General features: G+C 54.0%; 8 protein-coding genes across 8 annotated transcripts; 6 read left to right on the top strand and 2 right to left on the bottom strand.

The window, feature by feature from the left end:
* Positions 1 to 45: 45 nt before the first annotated feature.
* J4E93_007672 (uncharacterized protein) lies at positions 46 to 1,295 on the top strand (the record flags this gene model as incomplete). The annotated part of the gene is made up of 3 exons (XM_049345577.1): positions 46 to 435; positions 485 to 1,037; positions 1,090 to 1,295. The coding sequence occupies 3 exons, from the start codon at positions 46 to 48 to the stop codon at positions 1,293 to 1,295; spliced, it is 1,149 nt and encodes a 382-aa protein (XP_049197104.1).
* A 670-nt stretch (positions 1,296 to 1,965) lies between these two features.
* Positions 1,966 to 2,367, bottom strand: CPD1 (2',3'-cyclic nucleotide 3'-phosphodiesterase; the record flags this gene model as incomplete). Its single annotated transcript, XM_049345576.1, has 1 exon — positions 1,966 to 2,367. One exon carries the CDS (start codon positions 2,365 to 2,367, stop codon positions 1,966 to 1,968), a length of 402 nt encoding a protein of 133 aa, XP_049197103.1.
* A 490-nt stretch (positions 2,368 to 2,857) lies between these two features.
* Positions 2,858 to 4,672, top strand: J4E93_007670 (uncharacterized protein; the record flags this gene model as incomplete). The annotated part of the gene is made up of 3 exons (XM_049345575.1): positions 2,858 to 2,997; positions 3,065 to 3,851; positions 3,902 to 4,672. The coding sequence occupies 3 exons, from the start codon at positions 2,858 to 2,860 to the stop codon at positions 4,670 to 4,672; spliced, it is 1,698 nt and encodes a 565-aa protein (XP_049197102.1).
* Positions 4,673 to 5,074: 402 nt separating this feature from the next.
* Positions 5,075 to 5,832, top strand: J4E93_007669 (uncharacterized protein; the record flags this gene model as incomplete). The annotated part of the gene is made up of 3 exons (XM_049345574.1): positions 5,075 to 5,082; positions 5,151 to 5,403; positions 5,470 to 5,832. The coding sequence occupies 3 exons, from the start codon at positions 5,075 to 5,077 to the stop codon at positions 5,830 to 5,832; spliced, it is 624 nt and encodes a 207-aa protein (XP_049197101.1).
* Positions 5,833 to 8,084: 2,252 nt separating this feature from the next.
* J4E93_007668 (uncharacterized protein) lies at positions 8,085 to 9,299 on the bottom strand (the record flags this gene model as incomplete). Its single annotated transcript, XM_049345573.1, has 3 exons — positions 8,085 to 8,889; positions 8,943 to 9,241; positions 9,291 to 9,299. The coding sequence occupies 3 exons, from the start codon at positions 9,297 to 9,299 to the stop codon at positions 8,085 to 8,087; spliced, it is 1,113 nt and encodes a 370-aa protein (XP_049197100.1).
* Positions 9,300 to 11,482: 2,183 nt separating this feature from the next.
* Positions 11,483 to 14,406, top strand: J4E93_007667 (uncharacterized protein; the record flags this gene model as incomplete). Its single annotated transcript, XM_049345572.1, has 3 exons — positions 11,483 to 11,854; positions 11,908 to 12,927; positions 12,982 to 14,406. The coding sequence occupies 3 exons, from the start codon at positions 11,483 to 11,485 to the stop codon at positions 14,404 to 14,406; spliced, it is 2,817 nt and encodes a 938-aa protein (XP_049197099.1).
* Positions 14,407 to 15,198: 792 nt separating this feature from the next.
* J4E93_007666 (uncharacterized protein) lies at positions 15,199 to 15,918 on the top strand (the record flags this gene model as incomplete). Its single annotated transcript, XM_049345571.1, has 1 exon — positions 15,199 to 15,918. One exon carries the CDS (start codon positions 15,199 to 15,201, stop codon positions 15,916 to 15,918), a length of 720 nt encoding a protein of 239 aa, XP_049197098.1.
* Positions 15,919 to 21,359: 5,441 nt separating this feature from the next.
* J4E93_007665 (uncharacterized protein) lies at positions 21,360 to 26,719 on the top strand (the record flags this gene model as incomplete). Its single annotated transcript, XM_049345570.1, has 5 exons — positions 21,360 to 21,516; positions 21,574 to 21,897; positions 21,950 to 22,128; positions 22,175 to 26,083; positions 26,132 to 26,719. 5 exons carry the CDS (start codon positions 21,360 to 21,362, stop codon positions 26,717 to 26,719), a joined length of 5,157 nt encoding a protein of 1,718 aa, XP_049197097.1.
* Positions 26,720 to 27,194: the final 475 nt, after the last annotated feature.

The raw sequence follows: 27,194 nt of genomic DNA, 5'->3' as shown, positions 1-27,194 counted from the left end.
CACCAAACCACCCCAATCACCAACAACAACCACACAACTATCAAAATGGACAAGGCCAAGGCAGCTATCACCGACTTCATGGGCCGCTCTGGTCACCATGACACTACTGTCCACGAGGCAGTTGCTCCCGCTGTCCAGCACGAGGTCATCAAGCCTCACGTACACGAGGAGGTCAACACCGCCATTGACAAGGAGGTTCACCAGGACCACTACCACCGCACTGTCCAGCCCGTCCAGGACCGCGAGGTTCTGCCAGAACAGCACTCTGCTAAGCTCGGAGCTGTTCAGCACCGCGAGTTTGACCACCGCGATGCCGATGCCACTAAGAGGGCTCTGATCGACGACCAGGCTCGCTTCGCTGACGAGCGCCGCGTCGAGGACACCACCCACAGCCAGAGCGTTGCCCCCACCGTTGGTGGAGAGCACGTCCACCACGTAAGTTCACAAACAAACAACAACCCCCACCAAGACTGACGTCATCTAGCACATCCACGAGACTATCCAGCCTGTTGTTCAGAAGGAGACCATCCAGCCAAACGTCGTCCACACCACCGTCCCTATCCATGAGGTTCACCATAACAAGGCTACCCACCATGAGACTACTGCTCTCCCAGCCATGACCATGGAGCAGTTCAAGTCAAAGGGCGGTGCTCTCACTGGCCGCGAGGAGCGTTACGACGAGTTCGAGGGTGTCCCTAAGAACATCGGCGGTGCCGGTGGCATTGGATCCGCCGCTGGTCTTACCCACAAGACTGGTGGCACCCACAGCCACGAGCACGCCAGCCACGGCGACTACAACGCTGCCCCCAACCACCACTCTGGTACCAGCAACCCCCTCGACCGCAACAACGACGGTAAGGTCTCCGCCAAGGACCTGACTGGCAGCCACTCCAACACTGCCCACACTGACCGCGGCATGGCTGGCCAGGGCAACCTGACCGGCTCCTCCACCCAGGGAGGTGTCGTCGGCCACGGTGCTGACCGCAACCACGACGGCAAGGTCGACAGCCACGACCTCCACGACCCCGCTCGCAGCCGTAAGTTTAGCACTCCAGTACAAATTCATGAACTCATGCTAACGTTTCGCAGACAACGAGGGCGCTACAGGTACGAAAGACCCCAGTGGACATGTTGTCGGCGGAACCGATAAGGGCAATATGGAGCACCGTCCCAATGAGGATGGTAGCTTGCCTAAGGCCCTTACCGAAGACAAGTCCAGAGCCGTTCCCCACTCCCAAGCCTCCGAAGAGGAAGCGAAGAAACTCCTTGAAGAACATCAAACCAACACTAAATAGGTCACAAGAAGCCTTCCCTCATGGACAAGCTCAACCCCAGTAAGTTGTGTCAGCATCCCACTCTCTTTGAGCCTTCTTCTGACCACTTCCCACAGAGGTTGATGCCGATGGCGACGGCAAGGCCGGTTTCATGAAATAGATGCATTCTGCTGCACTCTGCACCACGCGCGATCATCACGACTGCATGCGAGATACCAAGGACCATTTCCTATGACATTGTATAATTAGCCTAGTAATGAATTAATCACTACAACCTCAACACACTTCTTCCTCTTGTTGATGATACTTGAACTGTCCTGAAACTGAGTGCTTACTGCCATGTTGATTGTGTCATGCCACCAGGCACTCATTCGATGCCTGATCCCCCTTATTTCCTTCGACCCGATCTATCCGCGAAACATGTACCAAACGCATTCCATTGGCTTCGCTGCTACGATTCGTATGGCGTTGCATCATAGCTCCCTTTCGCCTATAGGATGCCACTGATCAATTGACTTGTCGGTAGGCACTATCACCACCCTGCCGCCGGTCCAACCTCCGAGGTCTCCTGTCCCGTCAAAGTTAACACCAAGCAAATCCACTGATGCCAGACCTGCCGCGTCGATTTGAGGAATGTCGTGGCTGCAACAATTAGTCCCAATGCATACGTAGATGCCAGCAGCTGAACTTACTACATCAAGCTCAGATGTGGATTGTATTCATCATCAGCCCAAGCTTTCGCCTTGCTTTCCTCTTCAAATCCATCGACTTGCTTCCGGGACTGCTTTGCTAGTTGCTTGATCCCATCAAGCTTCTCGCACTTGATGTACAGCTTCCGGAAGAAGACGTCTTCGCTGCCCAGACGTTCGAACTTTACAATCACGTCCTTGATAGGTGGCAGATCAAGTGAGTCGAGCCAGGCCTGAGGATCTGGCTCATGCTTGGATGCTGTAATCTCTGAACTCAGAGTGATATGGGGGATGAAGCGGTGAGGCGAGCCGAACTGGTTCGATGTTTTGTCGATGAGACAGGGCAGGACTGTGCTCAAAGTATGGTTTGCTGGCGGGAGCAGCCAGAGAGATGAGCCGGGCATATTGGAAACGTTTTGGATAAGTGCAGAGAAGATGCAATGTCAAGTCAAGCTTTCATGCCCTCCCGAGGTCCTCATTAAGAACCCCGCATTGGTATTGTCCCGATGAATTGCCCCGATGCCTCTAACGCCACGTGGCTAGTGTCGCGGGTAGCTTCAGCCACACCTGGGCATCCTGACGTCTTCAGCTGACTTGCATGTGAAAGCGCGCATCAGGTCCGACAAGCGTTCCCACTTGCTCGATAGCACCACCTCTCCGCCGACGCGACGAATGAACATGCGACTTCTGCCACCGCGGCGCTGTCAGCCGATCACTATCCCGAATAGCTCAACGCCATGAACGAAGCCCTCAGCGTCGTCTCCGGCGCGCTCTGGAGCTTCCTGCTGTGCTTCTTCGACGTGGCTTTCTTTTGGCAACGAGTGCGTCAGCTTCCCTCTGCTGTTTCAAAGACCGTTCTGGGTCAATTGATGTGTCTTCGGATAGAATGCTGATATGTTGAAGAAATTATACGCGTGGTGGGTGCAGAAGAGCCAGCGGGATCTGCTGCTCGAAGCTGTGAGCGATGCGCGCCTGTTCGAGGAGTGGGAGGCTGCTGCGTATAAGCTGGACGAGGTGCTCGACTATGACATGTGGTAAGCATTCCTTTCTTCCTATCTTGAATAGGCCCATCCCAATGAACAGCTGCTAACAGACCCACAGGCGACAGACTGCCATAAGCAAGGACTACGACCATCGCCTCATTCATCAGCGCCTCTCTGCTATCTACGAAGCTCAAGAAGATAACGATATCCTCGGCCTCATAAACCTCCTTCGCAGCGGTCTCGTCCGCAACCTCGGCAACATAACCGCGTCGAACCTGTACAATCGCGCATACGCGGGCACGAAGCTGCTGATCGAAGACTATGTCACCCAAGTCGCATACGCCATCGAGAACCTCACCCAATACCCTACATCGAGAAACTCGGATAATGGCTTAACAAACCAGGCGAAGCTGGATGTTCTCCATGACACAAGGCAGGCGTTCGGCAGATCTGTCTTGGTGCTGCAGGGCGGACAGGTCTTTGGCATGTGCCATCTCGGTGTTGTGAAAGCGCTCCATCTGCGTGGGTTGCTACCAAGGATCATAGCCGGGACTGCCACAGGTGCTCTGATAGCCGCACTGGTGGGCGTGCATACCGAAGATGAGCTACTGGAGTTCCTCACAGGCAACACCATCGACTTGACAGCATTCACCAATCGTCCTTATAGGAAAGGCGCTGGGGGAACTGCATGGATAGGCACGCTCATACGTCGTGCTAAAAGATGGTGGAAAGAAGGGCATTTCTTGGATGTCGGTGTCTTGGAAGATGTCCTGAGGGCGAACGTGGGGGATCTGACGTTCGAAGAAGCATACAACAGAACAAAGAGGGTGCTGAATATCACTGTTACAACTACTAGTGGTGGGGGCATACCGAACCTTCTGAACTACCTTACTGCTCCCAATGTTGTACGTAGTGCACTCCTTCTCCACCCCGAAGCAGCTGCTAACATTCCCAGCTCATCTGGTCTGCAGCACTTGCCTCGAACGCTACGGCCTCGTCGACCCTCTACCATTCCGTAACAATGATGTGCAAAGACGAGGAAGGCAACATCGTGCCTTGGTCTCCAGCTTCGAAAACCACCTTCCGTCCTTACACACACGCTTCGTACCGAGACCGCGAATCCCCGCTCCATCGCATCGGCGAACTCTTCAACGTAAACCACTTCATCGTCTCGCAAGCCCGACCATACCTCGCACCTTTCCTACGCTCAGACTCACACCATCCAAATCCCAAACAAGACGGACGCTGGCGCCTCAGCATGCCTATACTGCGTCTCGTAGTCCTAGAGATACAGCACAGATTACAACAAATGGATGAACTGGGTCTACTCCCCCCTTCCATCCGTCGTTTCCTCCTAGACGAAAACATCCCAGGCCCAAGTCTCACGTTAGTACCTGAACTCAAACCCAGCGACTTCTTCAAGCTGCTCGAGAACCCTACCAAAGAGGCGATCGACTACTGGATACTGAAGGGAGAAAGGAGTGTATGGCCAGCAGTGACGGCACTCAAGATCAGATGTGCGATTGAAGTTGAATTGGATAGGGGATACCAGCTTGTTAGGAGGAGGAAGCCTTTTGACCCTGTTCTACCTGCAGGTACTGGGGGCTTGAAGAAGAGTGGGAGTAGAAGGGAGGTACAGACTGGGTACGGTCTTGGGGATGAGAATAGAGAGAGGGAGAGGAGGCATAGAGCGAGGGCTGCGAGCTTTGGTGGGAATGGATTTTGATGGGCATGTAGCTGGATCTAAAATTTTGCCGTGTAGCCGGCTACTGTATGCAAGATTTATTCTGGAAGCACTTTGGAATCGATATATGCGCCACGGGCACAACCGGAGCATGTCTCGCGCGCTATACTTTGGCAGGAACTGCTGTTTTCTACATGAGGCATCTTACCCACTCTCAGCCTTACCCGCTCCACCTGCAGCGTCGGTCAAGCTTCGCACGTCATCTACGCTAAAAGAATTCGATGTTTGCTGAGGACCCAAATATCGTGTTGAGGATACCAATCAGCCATCCACCCGTCAATTGACACCTTAAAAACACTTTAAGTCTGCAACAACCTTCAACTCCCTCATTTCACCTATTCACATCCCCCATCAAACCCAAAATCTCAAGTCTCGACATACAAAATGGCAACGTGAGCCCCACCATGACTACCCCGCCAACTGCGCGCAACTCTGAACACACAAACTAAATCTTGAACAGCAACATCACATGGCACCCGTCTCTCTCGCGCGACGAGCGCAACAAGTTCCGCAAGCAAAAGGGCTTCACCATCTGGTTCACCGGTCTTTCCGCATCGGGCAAGTCGACAATTGCGACAGCACTTGAGCAGCATCTGCTGCACCTGGGATTCGCGGCATACCGTCTCGATGGCGACAATGTACGATTTGGGTTGAACAAGGACCTTGGATTCACAGAGAAGGACCGAAATGAGAACATCCGCCGGATTGCTGAGGTACGTGGCTATGCGCAATCTATGTCCTCCAAAGAAGACCACCAGCTAACATCATTTCTACCACAGGTCGCAAAGCTCTTCGCCGACTCCTCCACAATCGCCATAACCTCCTTCATCTCACCCTACAAGGCCGACCGCAAGCAAGCCCGCGACCTCCACGCCGTCACCACCGGCGAAGACTCCCCGCTCGCTTTCGTCGAGGTCTTCGTCGACCTGCCTCTTGAAGTCGCCGAGGCGCGCGACCCCAAGGGCCTGTACAAGAAGGCAAGGGAGGGCAAGATCCCAGAATTCACCGGCATCAGCGCGCCGTATGAGGCGCCTGAGAACGCCGAGATCCACATCAGGAGCGACCAGAAGAGTGTGGAGGATAGCGTGAGGGAGATTGTGGAGTACTTGCAGAGTAAGGGACTGTTGGAGTTGCAAAAGTAGGAGTTTCACATTTAGTGGTCATGAGCATCTGAAGCGGATGGCGAGGACCGAAGTTCCGTCGCGGGTTGACTTCAGAGCTGGATAACGAATTGAACATCACTGACGGACTCTCTACTCCGGAGTACTGTCGACGCATGAGCGTCCATTGAGTTTCACAGGACTTTTACTGAACAACGCGTCCCCAGATACAGCACAGAACAGGAGAATCACATGGCTGACACTTAATGCACAGCTTAGGATCTACTCGTTAAGAAACATTGGACAAAGGTTTCTCTCTCCCCAGGTCAATAGCATAAGAAGCTGTGTTTCATGACCCGCTGTACCCGCGCACATCACAACCCCAGATAACTCTATGGTTACTATATGTATATCCACATCTCAAATTCTTACCAGAGACCAGGATGTATACCAAATATTTCGTTCGCTCTAATTACAGCACCGGTCTAGATACCCAATCTTTGGGGCCAAACCAGGGATCATACAAAGGGATTTCCAGTTCTTGATACGGCACAGTTGCAGCTTACATGAACCATGATGCTCACATATTCCATGCATACCATCATGACAAAAACCGTTTGATCCCTGTATCCGCGGCTGACACCCGAGGGTCTGGCTCTGGGGCTGGATAGCGTGCTTCAGGTGTTATTGGAACCTGACACTGAAGACAGTTGTGTTGAGGAGCGTTGAGCGATACCTAAGGTTGTGTGAACTCAACTTTCAGTATACACCAAGAACCAGCATTGCTGGAACATTCATGATGAGTAATTCCCAAATTGGCAACACAGACGATTGCGCAATGAAGCGTGGAAGTGAGCATCAATCTCCGACGCACAAACCACTCCTTCCTTCTCACCTTCCAGCCCCACCATTCATCCATCCATCCGTCTACAAACGGCTATCGCAGCCATCGGAGCGACGCCAAATCTCGGGGGTATCGTACGTCTTCGACCCACGAGGGCAAATAACGCCATAGCAAACTGACTCTCATCACACGGGGCGAGATGTCGGCATCCCGCATCCAACAGCGAGTCTTGGAAAACTCAAAAAATCCTACGTACCCTCATCTCCGCCGGCCTCATTGGACCCAGTGGCACCGGTACGCAAACCCGACCTGCGACCTCAGTCATGAAGTTGCAGCGGAGCGCCGCCGCGGCCCTGCAAGCAACAAAGAGCGACCCCACATCAAAACGCTATATGTGAAATCGCGCTAAGATCTGTGAAAAATAAGATGCCGTGTTGCGCCTCGTTGTTTAGCGAGGCATGATCCTCGATCCTAGTCTGCCTAATTCCCTTTCTAAGGTTTTTTTGCGTGGGATGACGACTTGGACGTTCTTGGTTTGGGGGACCCTGTTTTCCCCATATTTTCGCGGAGTTGACACGTCGGATGGGAATGGTTTGGGGAGTGTGGTTGAACTTTATTCGTGATTCGAGCTACCCGCGGAGGTACGGGACCTTGCGGATGTTCGATAGTGTTCTCGAGATGGGGTGATTGGGGCGAGGGCGGCGTCTGTGTCAGTTTGGACTGGGGAACCTGGTGATGAGCGCGTTATCGGGGTCGGTATCGGTAATCAGCTTGGGGTTGCTCCCGGAGTTGGCATCTCATCTTGGTTATCGTGACGTTGACGTTGATAGTGCCCAGGTGAGGTTGCGACGACTACGATGCCGAGGGAGTGGGGCGACGGGTTGCCGCTGTGAGTGTACTAGCGCGGTGATTGAAAGCGGTCTGGGCGTACACGTGGTTAGTATTCGAGGGCATGACAGCCGACCAAGCAGACAGTCGAAAGCAGCAAAAGAAAAGCAAGGCTGTCAATGCGACGTGAAACGCTGGTGCACTGTCAACGGCCGTGACGGGTGGCGCATGGCGTATGCCCGCATTGCCCGCATGGGCGCGTGGTAAAAGCAAACACGACTGGGGTCCAAGGCATGACGACTTCAGGGAAAGCAAGCATATGGGCAGGGTACCGGGTGTTCAGACAGGGTACCGTTCCGATTGGGGTAGGAGGGGGTACAAGACCCTGGTCTCTAGTGGCTGGAAAGAGTATTGGATCAAGAGAAATGGGTCGATAGTAGTGCTCGAAAAGGGAGACGTTGAATGTGACTGTGATGGCATGGTAGCAGAGGCGCCATCAGCGCTTCGGCACCAAAAGGAAATCCTCCGATGCCTGTCTATATGGCGCCTTTGTATGTGATGCAATGCCTGGCTTTCTTTTCAGTAGCAACTGCGGAGTAAGCTGCGCTTCTCGGCCCTCATTTTACAAACGTCCGCCGAGATCCTGCTTGAGCACGTCTAGTATCCTCTTACTATCAACTTCCTCGTCCCCTCCTCCCCCGCTACTGTCCCCTGGCATGCGCCCCTCACCTTCTTTCAACCGTTTCAAGATCTCCGGATCGAGCTCCTGCATCATCTCATCAAACTCTCTCTGTTGCTCTCCCTCTAGCTTCGCGTATTCTTCCTCCAACATGTAGTCTTCGGGCAGCTTCTCCATCTCAGCAGGGAACACGTGAATAGTCGGGAATTCGAGTATAGTACGGCCGTACAGGCTCTCACCCAGCGATTGCGAAGGGTCTAGAGGGATGAGGACGTGGCGGTTTGTGCTTGTGCGGGGCTTTAGCAGAAAAACCCTATGTTGCCCGCTGCCCATGGACTGCCCATCAGTGCGAGTATCTCCAAGGCCCGTCTCGGCCATGTCTGCTTGTCTTTTGGTGGGTTGTTGTTTTTCTTCTGCAGCAGGGGTTCCTCGTCCGGGGGTGACTCCCTCTGGCCCCGCATTGTTGACCTGAAGCTCAGAATTGACTTCATGCTGCTCGATTGGCTGGTCTTGGTCCGGTGCAGTAGGCGCAACGTCATTTTGAGGTAGGTGTGGAGGGTTTGATTGAGAACTTTGGCTGGCAGGAGCCTCGTTGTTCAGCTTTCTCTTCTTGCTTTTAGCACCACTGCCTTGTTGTACGAAAGGTTGTGCATCTTGGATTGACAGTGTAGAGGATGTCTGGGTGAGCACGCGTCTCTTCGTCTCGTCAAACCATTCGACTGTCCATACTACGTTCCGTGTAGCCTTTCTGGACACAAAGATCAGCAGTGTTACGTGGACGCGTTGATGGGCGGGGCTTACTTTGTAGCAGACATGTGTGACTTGTTCTCTTTTTGTCTGCTCATGCCTTTGGGCGCCCGCATGATCTTGACGCCAGCAACATTCTCAAGCTTGCCATATTGAACACCCACTCGCTCCCTGTTGGACAGACCATCCTGAGGAGTGCTCTCAGCGGTGACTCCAGCGACCCTCTCAGCTTTTTCGAGGTTCCGCTCTATGCCAGAAAGAAAATTGTAATCGTGATCAATGCCCTTCGGGGTCACCAGATCAGACTTCTTGATGAACTTTGTTGGGTCGCGCTTCCCTGAGCATTGTGCATTCTGTTGATGACGCTTGTAGCATGGCAGCGAGCATGTGCGTGCGCCACACCCAGGACATTTGTACTTGGATTTATTGCTATGGCTAATTAAACGTCAGCTTTCTCTCTCATGCATGCCGACGCGGCTTCGTTGCGCTAGCTAGTGTCACAGGAACGCGGCACAACTCTTAGGACGATTGCTAGCGAACATCGAACTTTTGGAATGTAACAAGTGCTACGGAGGGGTAACTAGTCAGACATACCAGATACTGCATAGTTCGTTGAGCAACATTGCGTCTGTCATATCGCCCGAATAGTGGAGACGGGTAACGTGATATCAGATCGCCAACACCTAGCCTAGAGGTGATCGGATCTCGCGCGACGGCACGAAGGGAAGTCACTTTCGCACGGTAGCGGAATAGCCGTACGCGTGAACAGGTGCATGGAAGGTCAGGCGGTAGGTGCTGCTGAGCGACGCGACAATGGTGTGGCGTGCAAGGCAATGATGGGTCGCGGTGGAAACTTTCGCCAGTCGCGTTGTGGCTGAAGTCAGATATCGTCGCGTCCGGTGGGGAACGTCACCAGAATGCAGGAGATTTAGTGATTGTCTTGCAGATCTACTCTCCGAGCAATCTCGCACCGTGGTTTAGATCGCTGCGCGCTGCACGCAAGACTGCTAGCAGCGAGGAAGGTTTATGAGGTTGGACTAGCGCGACCACAAAAACTCTGTTCACAGCTTCGTCCATCTAGTGCAGATCAGTCGCGACGGCTTCCATCTGCTCGGTTTCCGTACCCCTATGCGAAAATTCCTGTAAACATGGAAATTTGCGGCTTATCCGTGGCCTTCGACGAACCATGGTCGGAGCAGTGGCACGCCGCCAGCACACTCGCCGGGCTGTAGTCGACTGGGAACCCTTTCCTTAAGACATCGGAGTATTCTCCACGCCAAATTGCATCGAGGTCCACCCACGCGCAGATCAAACAAGTCGTCGACTACGCCGATTATGCGCTTGCGCTCGTCTACAGCTGTTGAGAGGCAATCGAGTCGTTCTCGCTCTGTCCGGCTGCAACACGTCTTGTCCATGTCAGCTTGACCGAACCTGGGCGAAGGCGCCCGATTTGCCAGGCAGCTTGAGTGCCCGGTGTTTCAGCCTCACCAATTCCAGCTCTCCGCAATTCTCAACGGACAGCTCAGAAGTCTGGTTCTAGAGGGTCCACGACACGCGAGGCTACTGTACGTGGCCACCACCTTTACCGGACTGTGGAGCCGATCGAAGAATCTGGTCGACAGCTCGACGGCGCGTCTTGGACCTTCTGCAGAAAGGCCTCGCACTCCCACGCAGGATCAAACGTGCCTGGCGGCGGGCCTAAGAGCGATCTTCATGTACCGCCTGCTGGGCAGCCACCGATAGCCAACAGCCGTCAGGGGTTTGCCTCGCCAATTTCTAAGCACTTCCATTCGCGGTCCGTCCGAGCTGCAAGTGCGGGAACTCTGCTCATGCATGCTGATGCGAGGATGCACGCTGCAGACGTGCTCATCGTGCACAAGGCGTGCGAATGATTCGAATCCAACCCAATGCGGTATTCAGCATAAGACCAGTCCGTATGGCGCTATTGCCACCAGCGGGGATTCTCTGCTGAGGCCGCTGCGGACTCTCGGTGACCGAGTCGTGGTACCAGACCTCCGGATGTTGGACGTGGCTGCAGGAAACGTTACAACAGTGCAAAGAGCGAGGCGACATAACAATGTACTGTGTATAAGCCGTATCTTTGATTGCGGCCCTTGCTGCCGTCGCGCCCGCTCGAGGAAGTTGGGCGAGCCGTTATTCAAGAAAAGTGCCCCTGACAGCGCCGTGCACCGTGCTCCGAGACGGACCCTGCGAATGGGCAGGGATATGCTTCTCATTTCCTCGAACCGAAACTTGTGAAAGCCACCCATGCTAGTCTTCGGGTCGTTCAACCCCCAGCATCCAGTCCGCGCGCTGCGGCAGAGCTCCCCAAAAGCCATGATTCCCCCTTGCTGCTACCCTCCTCTACTGCCCGCAGCAAGGTGACCTCGGAGCTCTCAATTGACGGAGTGCGTATAGTACTCACGGTCCGCTCTCTCTTGTTCTCGCGGGTTGCCTTTCGGATACCTTCTACGCATCGCCTCATGTTCTCACAGTTATAGCTGTCATAATAATTGCTGGATTCATCCGCCTGCCGTTCTCTACACCCATACCGCAACGGCCATCTCGATAGGACCGACATCGAATCCGCCAACATGGCACCTTCTTTAAGTTTGCGACCGCGTACAGGCGCCAGCGAGCGTCCTCCCACGAGAGACAATGCCGACCACAGCCTCATCATCCCGAGCCGGACATCATCGCTTCATTCGAGGATCACCCAACCACTTCCATCGACTTTGAACGTCAAGCAGGGCGCGAGGAGCCCCAAGACACTGACCCATGCCTACATGGTGTGTGGTGTTGGTCGCGAGCCATCACAATGGGTGAAGGCGCCTGCGCCCTCTCAGGGCAAGATTGGCCACATGAAGGGTGCCGTTGGTACCTTCTGGCTTCCTGAGATTCTGGGAAGCAGCCCCAGATTGGAGCAAGATAATGAGATCGCAAGGTCTCTTCATGCTGCCATGCGAGTACGTCTATACAAACAAGGTCATTGTTGTCGCGCTACTAACCACTCACACAGGCATGCTTCCCCCACGACGTCGAGATCTGCACTGGCAGGAGCCAGCCGCACTGCGTACACCACTCCTTCGTCCTGCAACAAGATTCCTCACACACTCTTTACGGTATCGCACTGCGCGTCTGGTCTCGCGCTGATGAGAAGCGTGCTGAGACTATTCGCGACCTGCGCAAGCGAATCGAGCCCGACTTCTTCGACAACCCAGATGAGACATACTGGATCCCGTACTGCCTGAGCTTCCTCTCCCGGTACCCCTTGTACAACCTACTCGGCGACTACCTGCGCGGCATGTGGATTCACTGGAATAAGGCTACCAACCTTTTCCATGCCGAGGAGGTATCGCGCATCCTCAGCTTCCCAGCTCCTCGCCTCAACGACCTGGTCCGCATCGACATGAAGGATTACGCGCTGTGCTACCAGTTCCCATCTTCGCCCACCGGATTCCAGAACTTCGCCATGTGGCCCCTCTTCACGTGTCTCTCAATTCCCAACATTGTGGGTGTGATAGAGGCTGCTGTATCGCCCACACGACGAATCATCTTCACCAGTCACTACCCCGCGATGCTCACCATCGCAGCCGAGACAGTCCGTTTCTGTGTCAGGGTGTACGAGTGGAGCGGTCTGTATGTACCCGTCGTTCATGCGCGTCACGTCAAGGATCTCGTGCAGGAGCCGGGCCCATACATTCTGGGTGTAACATCAGAGTGCCGATCGCTCTTCACGGCTCCCACAGATGCCCTTGTCGTCGACTTGGACAGGAACTTCGTCTTGACTTCAAGCCCGCCAACCGCTCTTACCGCCGGCCAGAGGACCAAGATGATCCAGCGTCTGACTCAAGCTCTCAACGGTGAGGTTTCACCAACCGGAGTTCCACAGCATCTGCGCTCGGCGTACGGTGGCGGCAAGCTGATCCCCGCGGGTCAAATCATTGTGATGCGTGGGGAGGTTGAGAGCATCCAGGACCCCGACTGGTGGACCCAGGATGCTGTCATGTCGGTCATGGACCACGTGTGTGAGAAATTGGTATGTATCCGGTTGCGCATAGACTCATCGTACCACACGCTAACATCACCGCAGGGCCGCAACACTGGCGTCAAGGCTATCTTCGGTGGCTCCGTCAAGAAGCCGCTGATGACCAAGGTGTCGATGCGCCACCTCAACGAGATCGTTCGCGAGCGCAACCAGTACTCCCGTGACGCACAGGAAGCCTGGACAGACTTCATCAACCTCAAGCAGCGCCTCGACAGCGAGCTTGGCAAGGTTACGAAGCGCAACAACTTCTTGGTCGAAGAGCTTGAGAGCTGGAAGCAACAGTTCCTCAAGTTCCAGGCTTTCGCTGAGCAGCTCACCAAGGAGACCCAGGATCTCAAGGTCAAGATCGAGAACCACAAGCGTGAGAACCGCCGTCTTACAAGTCTCATCGACCAACAGAAGGATGATGCCGCGAGGCTTACTGTCCGTCTGTCTGGTACTGAGAAGCAACGTGACGATGCTCTCGAAGCGCTTGTACTGCAGCAAGAGATCGCTGAGGAGCTCGAGCGCGAGAGGAAGAAGAACAAGAAGGAGCTTGGTGCTCTGCAACATACCAACGGTGCCATCCAGCGCCAGCGCGACGAGGCGCAACGGGTTGTGCTCCACCTTCGTGCTCTTATCGAGGGTCAGACCCACCACATGGAGCACATTGTCAAGTCCCTTAACCAGGATGACATGTCCAACTACATGGACGCCGGCTTCGAAGACGTGCCTGAGGAGGATGAGGACCAGGAGGAGTTCGAAGACGCGGCGTCGCGCCATCAAACCCCCCGTCACTCGATCAAGGACAAGTCTGAGGTCGGTACTATCCGCGGCGTAGCCGGTGTCGAGAGCCGCCAGGAGTCAAGAGCCAGCACTGCGCAGGGCAAGCACCTCGACGGTGAGGACGTTACACCCGACATGGAGCAGCGTCTATTCAACAACCCCGCACGCAACTCCAAGCGCTTCTCGAATCAATCAATGGTCGACGTCGCCGACCGTGTCCTTCGCGACAAGACCGACGCCATCGCCTACATCATCCGCAACATCTCAGAGCAGTGCGCCGCAGCTGTTGAGGGTCTTCAGCTCGCCCAGCGTGCCGACACAGAAGATGGCGACAATCACAGCGACCGCCGCAGCAGCGTTGGCCAAATGTCATCGGCCGGAGGCCGCGCGCAATCAACCATTGGCAGCGAGTACGGCGACGAGGACAACATGCTCCGCCCCAACCGGGGTTCAAGCATCCCCCCAACGCCCGATCTAAGCCATCGGTCCAGCACCTCCATGTCCATGGCCAGTGCCAGCACAACACCAGACCGGACGAGCCTACAGCACCGATCGCACGACATCCCCGTCGTACCAACACGCATCATCGAAGACGATGACGACGTAGACGGTAACAACGATCTCGACGCTCACATGGTTCCCGTGTCCAAGTACGCGCAACCACTGCAGCGCCCCAACACCGCTGTACGCCACAACATGCGATAAGCTAGTCGTCGCCGCGGCTTGCCGCCATTCTTCCTCTACTTTGTTTTATCATTAGCGATCGAAACGAGATTAGCATTGATGCCCTTTTCCTTACCATGTTACCTACCCCCGGCGTTGAACGGCTAGGGACCCTATTTTCTTGCTTTGCACTTCGTTACTCTCCTTGAGAACACCCCCTTGTCCGACGACCCCCCTTGTGTACTTTGGGTCATTCCTTATGTTTCAATGAGAAGAGTTGTTGTTGTCGTCGTTGTGGATCATACCCGAACAAAGATGGATGGATGGAAGCAACTCCAGTATGTGGGTATCAGAGCCTAAGGATCAGTAGTGGAGGGAAAAACGCTTTCTGGGAGGATTGTATTCTCCAAGGTGGCTGTCTTTTTCTTCCATTGCGCTAGGCAGATGGGCAGATGGCTCTTGTGTATGTCTGCTTGTAATTTGTTGTTTTGTTAGGATAATACCACTTTCTCCTTATGTTCTGAAATACATATGATCTACATATATTGCCTCTCCATTTGCCGCTTGTGAACTCGACCCGTCTTCTACTAGCTGTCTACACAGTATTCCTGTCAAAGCAGTCCAAAAGGGCACTCATCCCATCCTGTATCGTATAGCCTGTCCACTGAACCTTCACTTGGACGCTAAATACCGCCAGGACTTGCGTCATACTCACGCGACTAACCACACTCGCGGCAACAGTCACCAGACCAGGCTACTCACTACAAACCCGCGGCAGATTACAAGCGCACAAGTTCGCCGCGGTCTCATGCGAAACCACTACCACAGTCAACTATGGCCGCCATCAACGATCCAACCATCGCCCTAGGCGACAACTTCACAAAGCTCTCTGGGCCCGAGAACTTCCCAGACTGGTTTCAGTCTTTCAAAGACATTGCAAAGATCCATGGTTACGCTGAACACTTCAAGGACAACGCTGAAGTAGTCGCAAAGCCCATTGCGCCCGCCTTCCTCGCACCTCGACAAGCCGCCGATGAGGGTCAAGAGGAATTCATTCCGCAGGGTTGGGAGTACCATCTCGCTGTTTACAACACTCGTCTTCAACAGTGGAAGGACTATGACGTGGCCTCTCGCTCGGCTTTAGCTCTCCTCCACGCTGCTATCGAGCCATCAGTGTGGATGGAGGCCAGAAACACCAACTCGCCAGCATCCGCGTTGGAGGCCATTATCAGCTACATTAACTACGAGACGCCAAACGAAGTCTTGTCAGACCGCGCCCGTGCAGTCATCAGCTCTCTTGACGACCTAAGGACGTCAACTGCGGTTCGCCAATTCGTTATCGACTTCAATGAGCTCTACGGAGACGTCGATTTCGCAAACGACGCTTCAATCTGGGCTATCGAAAAGATCAATGAAGCTTTGCCTTATGGATACCGCACGTTTGTCAAAATCTGGAACGGTAACATCACTGCCCCCCCTCTATCACTGGCAGGATGTTCGAATTGTATCGGTCTCATCTTCTCGGCCATGTTGAAGAGAGTGAAGCCCGGGTAAAGAAAAAGAGGGTTCGCAAATCCTCTGCATAAGGTAGATCCGTGTGGGAGTTGGTCATTATGTCGGTCGAGCTTACCGGTCGTGCTTGACAACTTAAGTTAAAGCAAGTAACTCTATCAGTTTAGCTCTAGGCCTGTACATCGATATTACAACACAACCCAAAGCAAGAACACGTGTAGGCTCTTACTATTAGCTATGACAGTGCAAGTTTCTCCTGTTGCTGATGTGACCGAGAAGATAGTCCTAGCTGAATCTAGAAGAAGATTGTAAGACGAACCCATCGAGCCGTATTAATAGGAACGAAGATTTTTAACCATTAAGCCACGCTGAAGATCGACTGATAGCACTAGTGAGATAGGCCAGATCGGCAGCCCTCTACCTGATAGAAAATAGAGACCTTGGGAGTTACCCCGTTGAAGGGAGATATCGAGCATTCAGGTACAGAAGATAACAAACACGAGAAAACACAGAACCCAGGAACCTACGATGCGTTCAAAATTGATCAACTCTTATTTTGATATCAACCTAGACGGCAGGGCACCTGTTCATATTCCTTCACTGTCCAATTAAAAAGGGAGAATAGAAGGACCAGCAAAGAAGAGCACAGCAGGAAGAGAAGCTTGCCATTCCCTCGTTTTTCCGCTCCATTAACTATGTTGCTAACAAATCGTCCAATATGATGAGGCTTAGGCGAGTCAAGCCTCTCAGCCAAGCCAAGCATTCTAGATCAACAGGCTTGGTTGTTGACGTCTCTGCCCAACAGAGTAGACTTTCGTAGATCACGACACTTATCGGGATATGTGATATCTTGTTGGTCTTATTGTTGTTGCCAGGAGACTGCACAGGCTTATCCGGCTGGACGGACGTCATAAGAAACTTGTTGTTAGAAGAAGAGGTTGGAAATGAGCGATAAGGTAGAAGGGAGTAGAGGCTGCGTTTTACTGAATTGTTAGCGAATTATGATCAACATACTGACTCTGGCCTTAGAGTATTGCGCTTTGTCATGTCTTGTGATTTCAAGTTTGGACGGTGAGAACCGTGAGATGGTATCAAGATACTCTGTAGCAAGTGTACTACATGCTCTAGAACTCTTCGATCGTCGCGCGTACATTAAGCAAGGTATTCAAACGTCTCTTACAGTCCCACATCAATACAATAATCCAAACCCTCACCTTCCATCATTCAAAAACCACTTCCATATTCTTCGATCGTCGTCCCCTTCGATCAAGTACCCCGGATCTACAATACATAAAAAACCGTTATGCAATAACCGATCAATTATACATGTTTCATGCACCTCGCGGCAAAGGAATTAGTTCGCATAAAAATATCAACACCTTACTGTAATCATACTCTTCGCACCGAGTCTACTGCGGCTGTGCGGGGACGCAGCGGTGTGATCACGTTCAGCGGGCTGCAGACGCGAGATGCAGTTGCATGACTCGTCGTTGGCTTGCGTGCATTTTGGGCAGGAACCAACGTTGGATCGACGGGGAGCAGGAAAAAACGGTCGGACATGAGAACGCGGTTGCGAAGGCGAGGTAAAGGAGAAAGAACTTGGAAATTTGGAGATTGGAGTAGGTGGGTACGGTATGTGGGATCTTTTGGTCGTGGGTTGGTAGATGGAGACGGTTGACGGGAGTTTAAGCGGATGGTGTGGTGTGTCCGTGCTCGTGCTGATGGCAGGCCTGAACGATGTCTAACAATTCAGGTGGTGAGAACGTAGTATCCAGAGCAAGCAAAGATTTGGTTCATTGCCGATATGGTGGTCTGATGTTGTATGCATGTTGGAGTTGGTTTCGATCGTCAAGGTGCCGGTGATGCTAGGTCGTCGTCGCATTCATGATTCCGACGTGTACGTATAACCTGAAGCGCATCTCATACATCTTTTAGTAATCTGAGGAGCGTGATGTACGCATCCAGTGATGTAAGCAGATCCTGATAGCAGTAGATTTGACCGCACTGCGCGGAGGGTTTCGACATTGCATCCGCAGCCGCAGCCTAAGATGGATAGCTCCCTGTGTTCATGCATCAATCTAGAACTCGGCCTTGTTCTGGCTGCATGCAACCGCAAAAGGTTGTGAATCCAACGGTTTTACCGTTGAGGTTTGAGAAGTATGTTGAGGGGGGTAGTCCTGCAATGTCAGGTCTCTAGGCGGGTCGAGCCGAGATGTGTCCGACGTCTCCAAGAATGTAAGTGGCTTGTTCTAGAAGAGCTAACTTTAGAAAGTATTGACCGGCTGGTAGTGTAGCAGATGTTACAGCCTCATGCCACATTTTGCTCGACGTTGAAAGTGTCAGAAGGCCACGTAGGCGGCGTAGCTATAGCGGACTTTACAGGAAATCGACGGTCTGTCTACTCGCATGAGACCGAGCTCGATTGAGTTCATAGTCGATCGTAGTTTGACGTACCCGATAGCCGTTGCTGTCATCCCGGTTTGGAAGATGCTCGATTGGTTGCTCGCATCCCGTCGCGGGCCCTAGCAGTTTCCCGTAAGTGAAGGACCACAAAGCGGAGTCAACGGCTCGGGTGCATTGGAAACGGGCCGTAATGGAAAGACAATTTGTCAAAAAAGGACAGAATATGTGTGGCGAGATGGAAGAGAAGCGATTACGGCGGGTGGTAATCTTGACTCGGTGTCCGAATGCACGTCGAAATAAAGTTCAATGTGGAGCCAGGTTGCAGTAGCCGACATCTCGCGTGTAGCGCACGTGTAAGACGGTGAATGTCTCGGAGTAGTGGAAAGCTACACAACGCTGACAACTTTATTACTGGTGTTACCCCGCACTCTTTGCAACGTCGAAAACTGGCAAACAGAGTATAGAGTGGCCTTGCCTTCCTGTCTTGAACTCACGACACAACTGCGTCGAGCATCTCCACTTCCCGGCCACGTGCCGGCTTTGCAGATTCTGAGACGAACTGTGGACCGGGGTTGGCGGTATGCAGCTAGCCATGGTATCTCGAAGAACTCGTGGCTCGGGTGTACGAACTTGGAACTTGGAACTTGTAACGATAGTGGGTCCTGATCTTCCTTCGGTCCTAGTGCGGAAAGAGCGAGAGACAATGGCATCAGCCGCACTTTGTGTGCTGGAGAGCATTGAATAGGTATCTGCTCACAACCTCGGGAAAGAGCTCGATGCGTACGGCCATACACAATGATATTGGTGACCATAGCAGCCGGCTTATCTCCAATAATCGACGACAAACTCCGCAGTGGGGTCATGATCCGCGAAGAAACAAGGCATGTCGTGCATATGGGTCCCGTAGTCGCGAATTTAGTATCTATAATAGCCGGCTGTTATTACATTGTGGATAACAGAATTAGTACGCGAGCAGTTGGGCATCATCGCACTTACTGTATTCCGGCCTGCTCGGGGCTCAGTTACTACCGTGGGAAGGCAGTAGCGACGGCAGATTTTGCGGATGTGCTCGAGATGTTGCTATGACTCTTGCTTGAAGATAGGCCGCTGGACCATAGTGGTTGACATGTCCGCTCATCTCCGTCTGCACTGTTAGCATTTTCTGGGCGAGTGGAATGAGGCGGGCAGGGCGAAGCAGAGTGAGTGTTGGAATATATGAAGATAAGGCATGGACGCTCAATGAGGAAGCGACGTAGGAGATAATGACGACATGTCTCAGTATTTTCAAGGTTGCACGATGCACAGTCACAACACGTTGCTCACCGCGGGGTCGTCTACTGGCTGAGGAAGGCACGCAGGATGTGCTCAGTTCATAGCACGCATAGTATTGACATGCCGCCTCGTGTCGAAGGGCGTCAGCTGCCGGTCACGTGGGGGTCACAACTTGTCTGTCTTGGACCATTTGCTTCACATCCAAGTTTGATTCCTAGCCACAACCTTGAAGATGCATATATCTAACGTACAATGATGCTTGTTGATGTAAAGACGGATAAAAAGTGGCGGGAGAGTCTAGGCGATGGGACTTCCTAGTTGGGATGTAGTGCGCCTGCGCGCGTGGACATGAATCACTCAGGCACAGTGCGTCTATGTAGTCTGATGGCAAGTTCCAGCAGGTAGCGGATGTCTAGGAGAATTGCGAGCATATATTCCGTAGTAGGGTACCGTCCGCGGGAGGGACTATGCTAGACTCATGGATGGTTTAGGAGTTTTGACAATTTCGCAGAAAGGGGGTGTGGTGGATGGCGAGCCAAAGCCACATGGCGCTGGTCGAGGGCGCTAGAAACAATCACGTTCTCTCGCACAACTGCGGTGGCTTGATGCGTCTGCAGGAAAGGAGCAAGGTCAAGGGGCTCGGTAGTTTTGCGCGTGTAGTAGAGGCGGCCTTGCAGTCGATGCCCCTCGCTGACTGCGGTTTCCGCAGAGGTGCTGCAGCTTCGTCACCTGTGCCAAGCGCAGGGACGGGTAGTTCGCGTAGGATTGGCAAGCGCTGAAACGCGCTATTAATTGTACCTGAAAGGCCGGCGCAGCGACGCGAGGCCGCATAATGGAAGCAATTGTTTCCTCGCAAGTGAGATGAGGCTGATGGATCTGCAGCCGCATTCGCTGGGTGCGGACGACAAGGCCGGGAGCGGGTTGCCCACGCATGAAAGGCATTGCGCGTGCTATGCTCGAGCTCCCATGCGGCATGACAAAGATGCGGCGCCTTGTTCAGGTTAGAGATGGTCAGAGATGGACAAGGAGAATTGGAAGGAACGGCCGTCGATCGCTAGTGAGGCAAGACTAGCTCTGGAGGAGTACTCCGGAGCAGATGGCGAAAGCTAGAGGGGCTCGAAGCAGGGGGGAAAGGACATGGAAACAAAGTTTGAGACATGAGTATTCCCCCGCAGCGGTCCAATGGCAGGCAGACCTCAAGTGCAGCAACGTTGGAGGGCTGCTCAGGTGGACGCAGGGGAAGAAAGGAAGCAGCGCGCATCCGTCGCCCGGCTGGGGTGGGACCGGCGAGCAATTGACTCGAGGTCAGGCAGCTCAGGCAGTCTTACAGGTGATTGACGCCGAGGTTATCTGGGTACGGGTCTTAGCCAGGCACACAGACGCCGATACAGCACAGGTCAGCACAGGTACGGCACACTACCTGCGCCAACCTGCAGCAATTGGCTGGGGTCCTTAGAGGCGGCCCCTGGACACGCTAAGGGGCATCTGGCGCGCTGGTAACCCGCAGTGAGGGCGTGCTGCTTGCTCTCAAAGGGCCTTCACAAGCAAAATAATCCGCGTCTTCATTTTTATCCTGGGCTTTTCTTTTTGTGCCTCTCCCCAATCGCCGTCCCCCAGGCGCCTCGACTGCAGACGGCCAAACAGCGCTCGCACCCACCAGCCAGCCCCAGCCCGCGGATGAAGGCCACCTCGACACCGCCGACTGCGCCCTCTGCTGGATCTACACGGCGCCGCAAAAGCATTTGCAACACCACACCCAACGGCCGGCGCACATACACGACCACAACGGCGCTGCCGTAGCCGCACCCATGGCCACCTCACCACCAGGCTCGCCCGCAAACGGCGTTCCGCGGCCCATGAGCGCGATGATTAGACCGAACCGCAGCTCCAGTCGCATGAGCGTGAGCAGCAAGCCGGGCGGGAGCAGGGCGTCCGATGAGGACAGCAGGACGGCCGTCAAAGTTGGTAGGTGCATCTCAGGGTCCGCGATAAAACATCTCTTCTAACCACGCCCTAATGCAGCTGTACGCGTCCGGCCACCACTGCAACACGGCGATCCGGGCTACGAGCTCATCCCACAGCGCTTCCGCAACGCCCTCTGCCACGTCACATCGCCCTCGAGCCTGACGATAGATGCGACCGGCGGCAAGAAGGTCTTTGTCTTTGACCGCGTCTTCGGCGAGGACATTGAGCAGGAAGGCGTCTTCGAATACGTCTCGGACAGCGTCAACTCCTTCGTCCAGGGCTACAATGTCTCCATCCTCGCATACGGCCAGTCTGGCGCCGGAAAGTCCTACACCATGGGCACCACCGGCCCGCGCGACCAGGCGGACAACGAAGTCATGGGTATGTCAGACACGGAATCAGCGAACGTCAAAACACCATACTGACTTCTCAGGTATTATCCCCCGCGCTGCGGCGTTGCTTTTCGAGAAGCTCGAGGGCACTAGCAGTCGCGGATCATCCTCAGGAATCCGCGTCCCAAGCCGTCTGTCGGGCATACACAACATGGCCTCCAAGGCGTCGTCATCGTCGTCTGCCAATCGGAACTGGCAACTCAAGGCGACCTACGTCGAGGTAAGATAAGCCCTTCCCCGTCACAGGCCAGAACTGACAGATGCAGATCTATAACGAGCAACTTCGCGATCTGCTGATCCCCGAGCACGTGGCTGTCAACGATCGGCCACAGGTCAACATTCGCGAGGATCGCGATGGCCGCATCCTGCTGACGGGACTGACCCAGATCCCTATCAACTCGGTCGACGATATGCTGGGCGCGCTCAACTTCGGCTCCGCAATCCGGCAAACCGACGCGACGGCCGTCAACGCGAAATCTTCCCGCTCCCACGCAGTCTTCAGTCTAAACCTAGTCCAGAAGAAGTCGTCACCTGCCGCGCCTACTCCGACACGCGAAAAGCGCCGATCCGTCCCTATCGAGATGATGTCGGGCTCCTCGAGCGAGAGCTGGGTGACAGTCGACAGCAAGCTGCATTTTGTGGATTTGGCGGGAAGCGAAAGGCTGAAGAACACCGGGGCGCAGGGCGAGCGGGCTCGGGAGGGTATCTCCATCAATGCAGGGCTTGCGAGCTTGGGCAAGGTCATCTCGCAGCTGTCCGCACGTTCCCATGGCGGCTACGTCTCGTACCGCGACTCTAGGCTCACGCGCCTACTGCAAGACTCGCTTGGCGGCAACGCCATCACCTACATGATTGCTTGTGTCAACCCGGCCGAGTTCCATTTAAGCGAAACTTTGAACACCGTCCAGTATGCCCAGCGCGCCCGCGCTATCCAAGTCAAGCCGCAAATCCAGCAGATCCATGACGACAGCGATAAACAGGCTGCCATCGACCGGCTGCGGGCCGAAGTACAATTCCTCAGGGACCAGATTCGACTATCTGAGCGCACGGATCGAAAGAAAGCAAACCCTCAAGAGAGCCGTGAGCGCCAGGACGAGCGCGAGACTGAGCTGCAGAACCAGTTGCTCGACGTTCAGGAGAACTACAATGCGCTGAGCGCCCGCCACGCTAAGCTAATCTCCGAGATCACCAAAGCCCGCGACAACAACGAGACGGAGACGCCTATGCTAAAGGATGCTATTGGTGACTCTGCGCTTGAGAGACTAAAGCGATCTAACTCATTCGCCGAGGCTGTCGAATCGGTAGTCTTGGAATACGAGAAGACGATTCAGACGCTTGAGTCTTCCCTTTCCAACACACGCACCTCTCTGTCAAACAACGAGAGTGACCTCCTGGAGAAGGAGACCCGCATCGCAATCCTCGAAAGCCAGAACCACCACCTGCAATCGCGCATCCAGAAGGCAATGGAACGGGACGCGAACAACGAGGAGTATGTCCAGTCGCTCGAGCGCCAGATCGACAACTCGGCGAATGGCATCGAGAAGAACGACACCATCATCTCCGAACTGCGCGAGAAGTTGCAAAGGCTTCGTGAGAACGAAACCAGCAGTGAAGAATACATTTCCACCTTGGAAGAGCGTCTGGCCGAGAATGAGCAGGAGACTGAGATCATGAGCCGTGAAATTGAGCGACTCAAGCATGTCGTTGAGAGGCAACGCAGCGTCGCCAAGTTAGACAACTTGCTTCACGAGCTCGATGACAAAGAGCATGCTGTTGAGCCTTACACCAATGGCCATTCAAAGACACCTAGCGACCCCTTCATTGAGAAGCGCCCCAAGCTTGAGAAGCGAGTCACGAGCGAGAGCATGCATCAATTCGGCACTCCCGTGGACGCGATTCCTGAGGAGGCTGACAGTGAACGTCCACTCACAGCCAGCACCAAGCATGACGGTACGGACGAGCAGAAAGATCGTTTTGCTGTCAAGGCTGCTTCAGTCGTCGGAGATGAGCCTTCCAGCCCCGCGCAAGCTCGCTTCGTCAACGACAAGCTCGATACCGTAACCCAAGAGCTGCTCGACCTGCGCGTGGAGCACGAAGGAACTCTTCAAGACTACGAGAAGCTGGCCAGTAAGTACCAAGAGGCTTTGCGGACTTTGGCCGCTCTCCAAGACTCAGTGGACGAGGCGCGCCATCGCGGAATCACATCAGTGCCTTCATCCCGGCCAAGTTCTTTCATGGCAGAAGCGGGCGTCAATGGACTCCCAACAGAGGACTTGTCTTCCTCGCGTACATTGTCTGCGGAATTGGCCTTGGCAGAGGCTTGCAACACCAGCATTCCAGACGACGACACCGAGGTTGGTCAAGAGGAGACTAAGGCTCGACGAACATCAGTCGACTCCACGAACCAGGAGCAACACATTCCTGAAACCGTGTTAGTCCAAGAGCTGAAGGCCCTGAAGCTACTTCACAACGAGAAGGAGGAGCGCATCGAGAAGCTTCAACACAGCTACTCTCAGCTGCAAGAAGAGCATCAAGATACACTCGACTACGTGGAAGAACTGAAGTCGGAAGTCACCAAGGCCCAGATGCAGGCGAACCGACCATCTTCTCCATCCCTACACATGATCCGCCGCAAGTCTAGCCAAGCAGTCCTGGCGAACGATCGTTCTAACCGCGCATTCGCCTCGCTCCGTAACATGGCTTTGGATACTCTAGACGAGGACCCTGACGGCATCCAAAACTTTGAGCTCAACCTCAACACCATCATGTCCGAGCTCCACCTACGGTCTGAGCGTGTGCAGGACTTGGAGGCAGAATTGCAGTCTGTACGCAAGGAGATGGAAGGCAAGATGACATTGATCAGCGGCCTGACAAAAGAGCGCTCCAGCTTGAAAGCCGGGTCTCCTATGGATATCTCCATCGTCGCTTCAATGCAGGATCAGATGAAGCAGAACGAGGAGCATATCAAGGAGTTGAAGAACTCCCACATTCAGCGCGAGCAGGAGCTCAAAGAACAGATTGAGTCTCTCAAGGCATCTGTCAATCGATCTGATGATCTACTGTCACCTCGTCAGACGCCTGAGGGCATGCGCACTGTCAACGGTGAGGAGGAACCTGAAGACGACGCTAGCCGCCACACCCACCTCTCTCAGCTTAGCGATGAGGCAGCCCATTGGCAGTCCAAGCATCTAGAAGCTATCGAAGCTACCAAGGCTTCGGAGATGCGACATCTCGAGACTGTTCGTGAACTAGAGTCCGCCAAACAGCGTCTTGAGGTCGACCATGCTCTTCGCATATCTGAGATAGAGCAAACCCGAGGAGCTGAGTCTGAAGCTGCTCTGGAACAGGAGAGGGCAAAGCACTCGGAGCTAATCGCTACTTTGGAAGCAGAGGTCCATGAGCACAAGTCTACGGCTGTTAGCCAAGCTGCTCGCCTTGCTGAGCTTGAGGCCTCTCACACAAGCATTCTTCAACAGATCGAGGAAGACTCTGAAGCTCGAGCGCTCACCGAGAAGGAGCTTGACACTCATCGATCCCTCGTAACCAATCTAGAGAGGCAGATCGATGAGCACAAAGCGGCGATCGATTACCATCAGCAGGGCATGGACTCTATCCAGAAGTCACATGCAGCTGAGCTTGAGAAGCTCACAGCGGAGCTTACAACCCATCGAGAGACAACCTCTTCTCTCGAAGCGGATCTTTCTCAGGCCAAGTCTGAGATGGCGACGCTCCTTGAGGGTGTTTCGGCTGTTCTTGGCGAGGAGACGGATGTCAGCAACATTCAGTCTCACATCGAAGCATTGGTCCAGGAACGCAAGTCCATCACGACCAAACTGGAGGAGGCTCAGGCCGAGCTGGAGACCTCCAGAAAGGAGCTTACGGAAGCCAACAACACCATCAGTACGCTCAAGAGCAACCTGAAGGAGTTCGAGCTCATCAACGCCGAGACGATCAAGGAGCTTGAGAAGGTCAGCGAGAAGGAGCACAAGAGCGCCCGACTCGTGCAAGAACTCGAGGATCAGCTCAACCAGAACTGGGACCAGCACGAGGCTGCCAACAACCGACTGTCGGCTCTCCAGACCGAGCGCACTCGCGAGCTGCAAGACGCGATGAACCACGGCGAGGAGCTCGAGAAGGAAGTGCAAGAGTCACGCATCAAGATCGCGTTATTAGAGGTAAGCTCATCACCTTCTTGACTTTGAAGCAATAGCTAACATGACCAGTCACAACTCGTGGACGCGAAGCGCAACTCTCACCGTGCTTCTATTGATCCTCGTGAAGACCTCCAACGATCCAACTCGAACAACTCCACTGCACGCAAGAGCACAGCACACACATCTCTGCCCTCACCACCACCCGCCATTCCTCTCCCACCTCTTCCTCCTGGCAGCCCACCACCTCAGGCCAGTGCGCCGTCTCCTCCTACTTCGCGCCATCAGAGCAAGGACATTGCCCACGCTCAGTTGGTCGAAGACCAGGAGGCTCGCATCCGTACCATCGAAAAGCATCTGTTTGCTGAGAAGCAGCTTACAGCTACTCTTGAGGATGCTCTGACCGACCTCGAGGCTTCAAGCACCAAGACCAAGACTGATCTGGATCAGTTCAGGAAGAAGTGCGCCGGCCTAGAGGAAGAGCTGAACATGATGCGCAAGGAGCGCAGCGCCGCCCGTCACTCTCTCCAAGCCGTTGAAGAGGAGCGCAACGCCCGCCTTCGTGTCGAAGCCGAGCGCGCCCACCTTGAAGCTCGCATGGCCGCCCTCAACAACGCACAAAAGAAGGGCAAGAAGAAGGGCACTCTGAACTGCTTCTAGGCTTCTCCGCCTACCCACCCACCCACATCTTTGACCTTCATGTATCTGCTTCATTGCCATCTGCTTATACCGGCGTACACTGGAAGGAATCTTTACATACCGCGCTACATACCCCCGATACACCTGCTCTACATAGTTCGACGCTTTCTGGAGCATGTTTTGTTTTCGACATGTCTTTATGCTTTCAACGATTTGCAATGCTCGCATCTCTAGCACACATTAACCGTTGGACGCGGTCATGGCCGGTTGGACACGGAGAGGAACCCTTTGCTCGGTGCCTCTCTCTTCTTTCTTGCCTTTATGTTTGCATGCCCCATACCCCCCTTTTCACTTCTTCTTCACTTCAACCCACATTACTTTTTTTCTCCTAATGTATATTTTACGGCAGTTGGCAGCTTGGATGGACCACAATTAGTCAGAGCCGGAACCAAAGAAGACTTTCTGGATTGGACGTTGAAATTGCTTTGGTGCGTGC

This window comes from Alternaria ventricosa (genome assembly GCF_023758065.1).
Source record: "Alternaria ventricosa strain BMP 2768 chromosome Unknown scaffold_14, whole genome shotgun sequence".
NCBI classification, from domain to species: domain Eukaryota; kingdom Fungi; phylum Ascomycota; class Dothideomycetes; order Pleosporales; family Pleosporaceae; genus Alternaria; species Alternaria ventricosa.
The sequence above is the reverse complement of the archived record's forward strand: the minus strand, read 5'-3'. Positions and strand labels throughout refer to the sequence as shown.